Raw genomic sequence first — 12,930 nt, 5'->3', positions numbered from 1 at the left:
ACAGACATTTGCATATAACGGTCCGCATTCGCCTACAGATACCCTAGTTTCCTAAAATATTAATTCAATATTTTTGCACTTTTTTTTTTTATACTTGTAAACATATTCTGTTTTATTCTATTCTTCTTTACATTTTTTAAATACGATTCAATGTTGAGCCAAAAGTCGAAGAAAATTCACTCTTCGGTTGCACACATCCTTGAGAGGTGATTCGTCGCAACTTAGTTCGGATCGGTGTATTCGCATACACTTCTTGCTCTCAGCTCGGTAGCTTGTATACCCAGGTGCCAGTATAACGCATGACATCGCGCCGTACGGATCCATCGGTATTTTTTAAGGATCCGTTACTCTCCATATTCGCATTCCGATTTTCGCTTTTTTTTTCACTTCCCCAATTCGTTTTCTTCTTTGCCGTACCTACCTACTCCGAAGCAGTTCTTCTGATTACACTTCAAACTTTTACCTCAAGATTTAAAACAAGACGGAAGTACTACTTATAATTACATATTACGCAGGTATTTCCCATTCTGATGAGACATAACATTGTTATTAATTTGTACACGTATATAATACAAATAATATGTGAAAAAGCATTGTGCCAAGTAAATGGAAAGGCAACGTAATATTCGAATATTTTAAAAACAAGAACATAAAATTACGTATATAACTCTTTGACAATATTAATCGTTAATACGATTTGCGGTATATTAGCACGTTATAACGCGTGTTGCGAAGTATTAATAATAAAAAAATTTATAATAAATTCTTTATACATATAGCAAGCCCTAAAGAGACTTTATATTTAAACTAGAAGAGGTATATAATAATCACCCGATCTCTATTTGACTCAATTTGCTCTCATTATGCTAAAATGCTCGTCGGTTAAATAAAGACTATTGTATACAAATGTCATCTATCATGCGACATATGTTCCTTTATTTCATGACATAAAAGCTAACTATTATATTAGATACTATAAACTACTAAAGGTATTTGCAGTGTATTGCGAGCGTATATTTTCATAGAAATTCTCATAACACAATGTTACTTATTTGTTCTTTATACGGAAACCTTTAATAATACATCGAGACATATGTTATTCGCACATACTTGGTCATTTTCTTCATCGTTTTCTACTTTTTGACTTATTTCTTTGTTAGTTTCTTATGTGTGGTAATTGTATAGTCTTACACGTTCGACATATTATAATTTTGTGAAATATATGGATAAACTGGAATAACGATTTGCTCTTTTTTTAAACTTTAGTATATGTAATTAGTTTAGGTGTCTTATCGTTTTCAAAGGCGATTGATCGCAAAAAGTCATTATTTGTTTCGTAATTCGTCGCGTGTTCTGACATTTTCCTAATGAAAACAATTCGCATACGTTGCAACATTATGAAACAATAAAATAATCTGATATAAAAAAACATTCTTACCTGCTTTAAAAATTAATCGCGGCACAAATATATATTTACCACTTTGCAATCTTTATTGCCTATACAGAAAATCGCACATTGCGGAATTTTATCAATGCAGTATATGTATACTTAACACTTTACGAGATACGTATAATATGCAAAAAATAATGTATTTTTTATTACATTTTCATTGCTTTTCGAGAAATTCTTTGAAAATGTTTTCAATAAGAGAGAATCTCTCTTTCTTTTTTTCATGTTGCATTTATTATCCGTAATCAAATGAATCATGTACGCCACTTTTTGATATATTATAAGATGAAATCATCTGACATTCACTGCCAACGAGGAAATTCTAACTGTTCTTAAAGCATGGTTCTATGCACATCCACAATCTTTCATCCATAGGACATGTCAAACCTTGAGTGGAGAACGGGTCTGCTCAGCATTGCTAAGTGCTTGGCGAATAGTTGCATAGATAAAGTATAGTTAAAATTTACATTATCTTTTCTCTAAGCTTATTTGCTATTTATATATTTTTTAATTTTAAGCCGTTTTATAAAAATAAATGCCAAATTTTTAGTTTATTTTCAATTTTGGATTTTTTAAAGAACCCTTTAGAACTCTTTTCAAAGAATCCTTTAATTCTCATATTTTTCAATCACTAAGACTGTAAATATTCAAACGAATTATCTAAATATTAAAACCTTGAATTATTTGTCATCAGTTTAACAAAAAAGAAACCTAAAGAAAAGAGCAAAATAATTATTCCCCTTTTTTTGAGATTGGAACAAAAAATGTTTTTTTTATCGTATCATCGTTAATTAATTGAGTTTCGAGATCCGTGAACTTCATGCTCAAACATATTTCCGAAAATTATCCGTAAAATTTTGTCTCAAGTTCTGAATCATATTCTTCCATGGCGATCTATTGAGAAGACAATCATATATCTTTGCCTTCTTCCGCAAGGTCTGCCGGCGTACAAGTTATGCAATTAAAATAATAATGATGCTCGCTCCGAACGCCGGTAACAACTAACAACGAGCAATTTCATGTTGATTACGATGCTCCATCTCGCAATTGGTAATACCGACAAAGCATTGCAAAAGTACGTTCGCCGTGCTACTACCGTGCAGCTACATTTCAAAAAATGATGATAATATTGGTCGATTACACAATTTGTTACACCTGAACAAAACATACTCCGCTTTTGCATACGGAACATTGAGCTTTTGGACATACAATATACTTTTTGTTTACAACAAGTCGACAAATAGATTTACGCAAATTAAACTTCCCTGACAACAAGTAATTCGTAATACGTTCGGTCAATCGATACGGTGAACGTTTTATATTTATTCCAACCAGCGGAAGTTGATGTTGATGTATGTATGCCACGAGGTAGAAGGTATTGTAAAACCGTTACATAAAAAGACGTGACATTCGTATTGGCAGTATTTCGTGCCATGGCCACCGTGTACATTTCAATAACAGTGATGGGACGATTGACCAAATTAACGTTAATTATAAAGCCTTCATTTTATTACGAATCAAATAGAAGTTATTCACAAAGTCATTATAAATTGCTGTGATTATCTAAAAATATCTGGTTAAACGCAGAGAATGGAACAATAACGTACGCGCGCGGCGGAGACACGTACAATACAGATTGAACATCGCTCACGCTCAATTAATTCAACGACGTCAATTCAAATCCAGAGACGCACAAAACATCAAAATGATAATGCTCAAAAGCTTCTTCAGGAGAATCAGCAAGGATTTCCGTCAGAAAGAGCTGATGCCGCTGAAGTTAATATTTTTTATTCACGCTTCCAGTAAGTAAAAAGCAATTTTCTGCAGTCAAATGTAACAGCTTACGCTCTTTCTGTTCCCTTAATCATATCTTAATTCTCTAATCAATCAAATAATTAAGTAGAATTAAAAGTAAGTAAAAGTATAAGCAAACCAATATTTCTGGCGTGGTAACGAGTCTTTTTGCTGGTGGTTTTGCTTCAGCACTTTACGTATTGTATCCGTACTTGACTATACACATGAGAGAATTGGGAATAAACGTGGAAGAGACTGCGATAATGAGTTCTATCACTCCACTCGTGGCCATAGTGATGCCGCCGCTTGCCGGTATGTTAGCCGACCGGATAGGAAATTTCAGAGTGAGTTAACTAACTTTTCTCGATAAAAAATATCAAAATAATATACCAATGTATGAGCGAGATACTTTCACCATCAACTAGAGATGCGCGAACTATTTGAATATAAATCAATTCGAATCGAATCGAATGAGACTTAATTCAGTTCGAATTCGAATTTCTATGATTCAAATCTAAACTATTCGAAAATTTTGAATCTAGAGGTTCGAATACGAATCATATAATATAATGTCAATTTTATAAAATCATATTTCCCATTAATAAGCAAAAGTACGGTCATGTTAGCAGATCCATTCAGTGAGTACCTTCAGTATAATATTACAATCACTCACTAAGCGGCTAAGTAGCCGCTTTAAAAATTTATTTCAAATTTTTGACATGCCATGTAACTCTATCAAATTGAAAGTAAAAGTTTGAATAGATATGCGTAAAGAATAGTAAGCTATATATATTGATAATAAATTTAACTATATTATTTTATTTTAATTTCTGTGCATGTTGGATAATGTTATTGGATACTACGTTAGAATATTTTAATAATTTATCTACGATTTTTCGTTTAATTTTCAGTTACTGCGACATTAAATAAAATATATTTTATTAGTTTTTATTAAATATTTAAATATGTTTTTTTGTTTTTTAAAAAGAGTGTATATTATATATGTATAATCAACATTATTTTTCCATATTAAAATATTCTCTTGTTATCTACGTGTCAAACTTTAATCTAATAATAATGATATTGTTAATTAAAAATTATATTTAAACGATTCGATTCGAATGAAATGTTGTCGATTCGATTTGACATAAAAAATCCTTGATTATTCGTACACCTCTGTCATCAACCATTCGAATTTTTCTCGTTCACCTTTACCATTTTGCCATTTATTTCTCCACATCTTGTGTCACTATCTACATATATACTTATGAAAATAGCATATCACTGAGACCTTTAACGAATTTTTCTGACAGATTTTACTTTCGATATTTTCTACGTTCGGAGGTTTAGCGGCGTTATTGCTACTACTGGTGCCGATCGGCAGAGTGACAGTAGATTTCCCAGAGAGGATAGTCATGGACCTCGGCTGTGAAGGTAGAAACGGTTCGCTACTACATACAATGAGCCAGGCTCATCCGTGTGAGATGCAGCTAGAATCGGAGATCGCTGTAAAAGTAGAAAGTTGTGGGTAAGTAAAAAGTCGCAATTACATAGCATTAGCTCATCCGTCGCAGGAATGAAATAACGTTGCGAATCATTGTGTTACGTAATATATCACTTACATAATATTTAAAAAATGTTATTTTTTTTCTTTCTCTGTGTTGAGCCTAAAGCATGTGTGTTTTTTTCTTTTGTCTTGTAAATCCTTTTGTTACCATTATGCCTTGAAGATACAATATTCTAACATTTTTGAGACATTTTCTAGTCCATTGTATATTATGTCATTAATTTAAATCACGTAGCACATTGAGGAAGTTATTGTTATCACGAATAGTAATCTCGTGCCATCGCGATAAACGCTTTGTCACATAAACACGTACCTGTATATACAAACATGTAAAACGCATATATACATATATGTATATAGACATACTCTGTTGGAAAATTTTTAGTTTTGTTAAAAAAGGTCCTTGTTAAAATTTTTGTGTAAAATAATCAACACATTATTAAAATATTGCAACAATTACAATTATTAAAATAATTAAAAAAATATGTTAAAGTAACACAATTTGAACGTATTTATTAAATGTGTTAAAATTTACAGAAAAAGAGTGTTGATCATGTTGATTTTATTTTATAATCTTAATTTCAACATAAAAGTTATGTGTTAATTGTACACATAATTAACCTCAAGTTACAATCAGAATTCCTTTCTGTTGAAATATTTTAACATATAGTATAGGTGTTACCATTTAACAGATCCTTACCTAGGACATACATCCAAACACATAATTTAACATATTATGTTAAATTAACACAAAAATTTGAGTGGACCGTTTGGGACATGTGATTGATGTTATATTTAACACAAATTAAACTGTTTTCCAACAGTGTATAAACATTCCGTTTTCCTGTTTGATTCAAATTAATTTGAACAACTCCAACTCTGAATGAGATTCCCTGAATGTTATACTATTTATTATAATGATAGAGTTTTAATAATAGAGCCATAAAAGAGTCATAAATTTACAACCCTATATATACTGGACAAAGTTCAAACATTAGCAAATTTTTTTTCGCAGATTCGTGTGTCGCGTAGAAACGAACAACGAGACGGATCGAGGACTGATTCTAAGATCGAGGCTTTACACAGTCCGACATCTCAATTTTCAGACTGGCGTTAATACCTCATACAAATATATTGTCGCGCAGAGCGACTTGTCAACGGTACGTTGCACATTGAACGTATGTTAACAAAACTACCTGTTACTGAGTTACGGATACTCGATACTTATAATATCGAATAACGGATAAGCGGTGAGCTTATAGGTAGTAAGGTAGACATACCGGTTGCCGGCCAACGCGCACGAAGAGAGTACAGTGCAATGTGTGCGCATTGCTAAATCTGTCGATTAAAACTACTTGGCTGTACTTGCAGCATTACGTTACATAGAACTTTTTTTTTTTAATGTCAAAAAGAATGTTTTATTACTTTGACATTACCTTCAGCAAAGTATCGAACGCAAAAGAATTGTTAAAAATAAATTCCAGAATTTAAATAGTAAAATTTTATTTTTGTACATTTTTGTATTTTATGTATATCTACTATCTTTACTATATATTTTTTTGGACATATCGTTTTGTGCATAATATTACGAGGCTAATAAATGTTATTATCTTAATTACAGAGTACTAGTCAACAGGAAGATATAAAGGAACGTCGGCAATTAAGAAATAATGAATTTTTTAAAACTACCATCCGGCGAGTCTCGAAGACACACTATTTCTTTCCAACAGATCAGCTGTTCTCATTTTCATGTACGTCCCCGTCGGGACACGTCCAAGATACCGATAACTTTACTATCGAAGCATCACATAAAATGCACAGAAATTATACGTCATGCGCATTTGATAGTTTAATAAAATCGAAGGTAGAAGAAGAATGTATAGTATACTTCGTAACATAATTATATTCGTATGTATCCGAAAACAACTAAAGATTGGCAATAATCCAGGAATTATCGTCATCTTTTTATATTTTATGTATCATAAATTAAATTTCTAAAAAAAATGAACTAAAATACTTACTAGGCCAGTCATATTAGACTAATTTAGGGGGTTAACCTTCCAATTAATCTTCCCAGGTTGCAACCACCATGAATCGCTTTGATTTGAGGTGTGATAAGTGGGATTTATTTTGCTTCGCAAAATTAACGCGCAATAAAAAGTTATCAACAATATTATCGACAAAAAACGCGTTTTTTTTTTTTTTTCTCAAATATCTCGAAAACTAAGCAAGATAGAGTAACTAACTATACGTATCTATTTTGTAGATTCGAGCGTAAAATTATCTATAATAATTATCTGAACACCGCATTTATCGTCAAGTCAGTCGTTTAGCTTGCACGCGCCGTCAAAGTCCGAGACTCGGATCCCGAAAACACTCGATTTCATCGTTTTTTTAATGTTGCGCCGGTGATTTTTTTCCGTCATTTAAAATGGAATTAAAAATCCCCAAAAAATCTCATCATCTGAGAACTACAAAGAATACTTTTCATGGTGTAACCGATTTTTTAAACTCTTTTTCTTTAGTTTGTACCTGTGTAAGCAAAAAATTTTGATTTTTTGGAATAGTTTTAGTTTTTCGCTGTTTTGAGGCCTTAGAATTTATTTGAGACAAATTTTATTGTATGCATCTTGTTGTGGACGAAATTTGTAACAAAAAAAGACCCTTGTATTTTTTTCGTACGACAAACGCTGATTTTTTTATTAACGCGCAAAGTTATCCAATGTTGCGCACAGGTCAGATAACGTTTGTTTTACACCGAAATAATTATTTTTTATTAAAAATTACGTGATTTTTCGCATTATTATTGAATCATAGGGGAGACCGGGGCTAACTCGACACCGGGGCAAACTTGACACTAGGCTTTTTGCCAATTTTAAATCTATCGTAGAAATTTGCCTTTCCTACTGTAAATGCGTCTTTATGTGCCAGTATTGTCAACGGAATTTGGTAACATTCTGAGTTATAGTGTAATTTTTAACGCGACATAAGCGTTTTTGATAGTGAAAAGTAATTTTTCTGATCTCTCGAAAATGGTCTACTTTTTCATCGAACATTCGGGTAAAACTAAGCGACGCACAGCAAAATTTCCTTAGCAATTTATTTGTACCTAAAGGAACGCTCTTTAAATGTGTACCATTAAATTTGCTTAAAAATTTTAATTAATTGGTGAAAATTGCCTTTGAAAAAATTGTGTCGAGTTTACCCCGGTATTTTTTAATTTGAAAATTTGTTTTCGCGTCACTTTTCCTTTCCTGGAGGCAAAACTAAGCGACGTACAACAAAATTTCCTTAAGCAATTTTGTACTTGAAGGAACGCTCTTTAAATGTGTACCATTAAATTTGCTTGAAAATTTTAATTAATTGTTGAAAATTGCCTTTGAAAAAATTGTGTCGAGTTAGCCCCGGTCTCCCCTATTGCAAAAAACAGCTTTGCAATATGGTTCAATAATAATGCGAAAAATTACGTAAATTTTAATAAATGGTGGTTGCAACCTGGGAAGATTAATTGGTAGGTTCAATGTCTAATATAACTGGCCTATACTATTTCTGAAAAAAAAAGAGATGAAAACATATCGTATTCCTTTTTTTTATAGGATAACATCAACCGAACGATAAATTATCATTCGTACAAATCAAAAATGAAAAGTTTGAAACAAGATGAAGAGGATTTACAAGAAGAACGGCAAAGGTATTTGACAGAAGAAATGTCCTGGGCCGGAGGAGATTTTCGAAGATCTATTTGCAACGATCCAGATTCTACAGATAATCAAATCACGATACATATGCGGCTCTATGATCATGAAGCGAATCTAGAAGCAACCGAGCGAGTCTTGAGCGCAAACGAGTGCAAAAAGAAATGCATAGTTACTCTACCTCGCAACGCAATGTGCACTAACATGAATATGGAAATCGAATACAACATAAAGCTAACGTTCTGGCTTTATCTCGGCATTCGAGTATTCATAGGTATACATATTTCAACGTTCCAACTGTCTCTCAGGATAATTGTAATTTTTAAATCTCTAATCGTTATACAGTTCAGCAAGAAGTAACTTTTTTTAATCCAAGAAAGGAAGTAATCGTTCTTTACAGTATTTTTCATGTTGAATATAATTCCGGCCTCCAAAAAGGTTTTATTTTGTTTAAAAAATTTAATATTAAAGTTATAAAATGGCCATTTTAGATTTCATCTTTAATTAAGCACAAAAAACTACAAGGAATAATTTTTTGGAGTTTTTTCTTTCTTCTTAACTGTATTGCAGTTATTGTGATATTAGCTTCGACGTTACTAATTTTACGAAATAAATAAGTACCAAGAAATAAAGGTGTCAAATTCTTTGTTTCAGGTATTATTGGCGGTACATCTTTTGCCATGTTCGAAGGTGCTGTTATAGCAATATTGCGAGAGCAGGAGGCAGATTATGGTCTTCAAAGAATTTATGGCAGTATAGGAGGCATGATTTCCTCACCCTTATCGGGTATTCTCATAGATTACGCTAGCAGGGGTAAAGGATACACAGATTTTAGGCGAGTAATTTAATCATGATATACAAAATATCCTATAACAGAGGCACAATCGGAAAAGGATAATTATACGTGCCAAGACAAATTGAAAATTTTTCTATACGAGACTTTACTTTCAAGACTCTTTATATATTTATGCGACTTTAAAATTAGATCTTATTGAATCGCGAAATAAAGTTTAATGAATTTTTTAGGCCGGCATTTTACCTATACGCGGCATTGAAACTTGGATCGGGTGTCCTCATGTTGCTGATCAACTTAGAATTCAAGGCACCTGCTAGGAACGTTGTGCGCGACGTCTTGACTGTTCTAAGAAACATCGAAACTGCCGTGCTCTTCCTCGCATGTTTTATTCTCGGTAAGTTACCAGACTGCTCGATATGACCCGAGTTTTTCTACGATGTTTCGCGACAAATTATCTGGACAAAAGGCAGCACTTAAGAGGAAGAAAGATTTCGACAGGTACCGCTTGGGGATACATTGAGTCGTTTCTCTTCTGGCTGATCCAGGACCTGGGTGGATCTAGATCGCTTATGGGTATCACGGTAGCGGTAGGCGGCATCGCCGGCATACCGTTGTTGGCACTCTCAGGACCGATAATATCAAAGATTGGTCACGCGAACGTGCTTTTCATAGGTTTCGTGTTTTACGCCATCAGGCTCGTCGGTAAGTACGACGATAACGGTGCGAAATAATTGACGGAGAACAAACGTGGACACACGCGCGTTTAAAGATATAATGAAGCGTTTCTTGCACAGGCTATTCTTTGATTTACGATCCTTGGCTTACTTTAATCTTCGAGGCATTAGAGTCGGTTACGACGTCTCTCAGCTTCACCGCGGCCGTCACTTACGCGGCGAAATTATCAACCACGTCAACCGACAGCTCGATACAAGGATTGCTTGGCGGGATTTATTACGGAGTTGGTATGTCACAGATTCACTTAATTGTTCGAGTCTTTTTGGTAAAAACAATAAATAACAATTATAATTATAATTTATTAACAATTATAATTGTAAGCAACTTATAATAAATATGTACTTAATTTTGTTATTTATAGGCAAAGGCTCCGGAAGCTTGATCGGCGGTTATCTAATAAAATATTTTGGCACCAGACCGACCTATCGGATTTTCGCTGTAGTAACTTTAGTGACCGGCATAATATATTTTATATTCAATATGACTTATTTAAGAAAGCGGTCTCAGCTCGAAGGCAATGATATTGTGAAGCGAAAACCGAAAAAAATTAACGAACAAGATAGCCCCGAGAAGCACACGACTGATATTAGCTTAGACGAAAAACCGCGAAGTGAACGAATTATTAACAAGAGCAGCACGATGGAAAATGATAATAAAGGATTTTTGAAAGAAGAATCGCAAAATAACAAAAAAACGGATGAACCGAATTTAACTCAGATCGAAGCTATCAGAAACGCTAGGAACATTGACGGAATTGAACAAAATCCAATTAGAACACATGAGGACAAATTAGCAACAAAGGACAATGCGATTCGAACGAAGATTAAAGAAAGCGATACGCAAGAGAGCTGTTTTATTAATCCGAATTTTGAGACTGACAACTTAGATCACAGTAAAATCACAGTGGAAAACGAACAGAGCACATCCCAAAACGACAAGCATATCAATTGAGTTTGTAGAAGCCTAGGATTTCTGAGGATTTCTAGTTTAACGGTAGTCAATTAAGGAATTGAATGCAATAACAACGTGAGCAGTTTTATGTAGCTTTAAGAGAGAAAAAAATAAATTTAAAATCTAAAATCTGAATTATTCGAAAGAAAAAAGATAAAAGAGGTAAAAAATGTATTGGCACATATAATTAGTTAAGTAGGGATAACTCTAAAAAGATTCAAAAAATATGAATGCATTAATAAATTGAACCAACCAATGTATATATTCAATTTTTCAATTGTACATACATAAAAGTGTGTATTTATATAAATTTTACTAATTTATCAATAACGTTTTAATAAACACAACGATTAAAGCTTTGAAGATTACTCAGAATTGTGACCATAATTAGGCCCAAGCCAAGGTCATTGAAGCTATGTCTTTTTGTCAATAATTACTATATTATTTATATTATATGTTATAGATATATATAAATGTATAATATATAATTTTATTCAGATTATCAAAAATTAAGGATATATACACTATATATACACTACCGCTCAAAAGTTTTATTACATAAGTTATATATTATTTAAACAATGTTAAACAACAATTTGACAAGAAAATAACATAATTTTAAATTTTCGCCTCATTAATGTGGCCGTTTTTTTATTGCAGTTTACATTACACAGTTTATCTTACACAGTTTTGGCATCCGGTTGATTAATTTTGTAATGGATTTTTGGTTTCTAGATACACCAACGTGTATTGATAATCTCGGAAAATGTATTATTATTTATGAGATTTTTCGTACGCAGAATAATTACATAAAATTAAAAAGTAAAGGAAATCAATATAACATTAGTTTTGTGTAAAGTAACAATATGTAATCAATATAACATGAGTTTTGTGTAAAGTAACAATAAGTATACGTAACAATAATCTTCACTTTAAATTAAGTTTGCTGCAAAAAATTAAAATTTGTTCTATTTTTTCTGGGGCGGCAAATACTTTTGAGCGATAGTGTGTATACAGGGTATTTTAAACACTTTGTTCCATTCTTTCTTCTCGGAAATGGATAGTGGAAAAAGAAATTGGAAAAAAATTTTCATTGCCAAGAACTATCTGAATTATCTATACAATAACGGCGGCATTTTAGTTTTCCGAGAACTTTCGGAAGTAGGATAAGTCTGGGTCTAAAATTTTAATAGAAACATAAATTGAGTGAGATAGATAAGTCGTTAGATAAATCTTTTAAAAACAAACAACTTTTGCTTAACATTTTTGCTTAATATTTTTTTTATATCACTTCCAGTCTATAAGAAAAATAAAGAAATGTCACAGATTATAAATCATCCATTTTCCCAGACATAAAAAGTTATCGGAAGTTTAAATTAAAATTTTCAAGAACCAAACCTTATGCGATAAATTGGATGGTGCTTTTAGAAACAAATCAGAAGCAACGAAAACTGCAATGTAGTGAACTCTCAAATTTTTAATTAAAACATAGACGAGTAAGGTATTATTGAATAGGTCTATTGAAAAGATATTAAAAGTTTTTTTAATTTAAAAATGTTTTTTTAAAAAATAATCATTTCTTTTTTCTTATCAACCGCAAGTGATATCGATAAGAATGTTAAGCAAATGTTGTTAATTTTTTAAAAATGTTTCCAACAAAATCCAATTTGATCTATGTCCCTATTAAAAATTTCAAATTTGACCGAGATTTATCCTACTTTCGGTAGTTTCCGGAAAACCGAAATACTATTATTAGATACTTCAGATAAGCTTCGTAGTAATGGGAATTTTTTTTCCCAACTTCCGGCCACTGTCCATTTCAGAGAAAAAAAAAGATAGTATAAGTGATTTAAAACATCCTAGACACATATCCGATATGTGTATGTACAAAGTTATAATAATAATTTTATATATATAATTATTACACAATTATATATATATA

The 12,930-nt window shown here is 32.1% G+C and overlaps 1 protein-coding gene across 1 annotated transcript; it reads left to right on the top strand.

The window, feature by feature from the left end:
- Positions 1 to 128: 128 nt before the first annotated feature.
- LOC143898355 (uncharacterized) lies at positions 129 to 12,924 on the top strand. Its single transcript, XM_077407763.1, has 12 exons — positions 129 to 515; positions 3,038 to 3,252; positions 3,434 to 3,588; positions 4,558 to 4,772; positions 5,827 to 5,971; positions 6,433 to 6,675; positions 8,408 to 8,780; positions 9,161 to 9,341; positions 9,533 to 9,696; positions 9,801 to 10,004; positions 10,097 to 10,264; positions 10,399 to 12,924. Exons 2-12 carry the CDS (start codon positions 3,156 to 3,158, stop codon positions 10,986 to 10,988), a joined length of 2,535 nt encoding a protein of 844 aa, XP_077263889.1. The 5' UTR covers positions 129 to 515; positions 3,038 to 3,155; the 3' UTR covers positions 10,989 to 12,924.
- Positions 12,925 to 12,930: the final 6 nt, after the last annotated feature.

This window comes from Temnothorax americanus, unplaced genomic scaffold, assembly GCF_048541705.1.
Source record: "Temnothorax americanus isolate GAGA-0224 unplaced genomic scaffold, ASM4854170v1 Scaffold23, whole genome shotgun sequence".
NCBI classification, from domain to species: Eukaryota; Metazoa; Arthropoda; class Insecta; order Hymenoptera; family Formicidae; genus Temnothorax; species Temnothorax americanus.
Note: the sequence above shows the minus strand (reverse complement) of the source record. Positions and strands in the feature narration are given on the sequence as shown.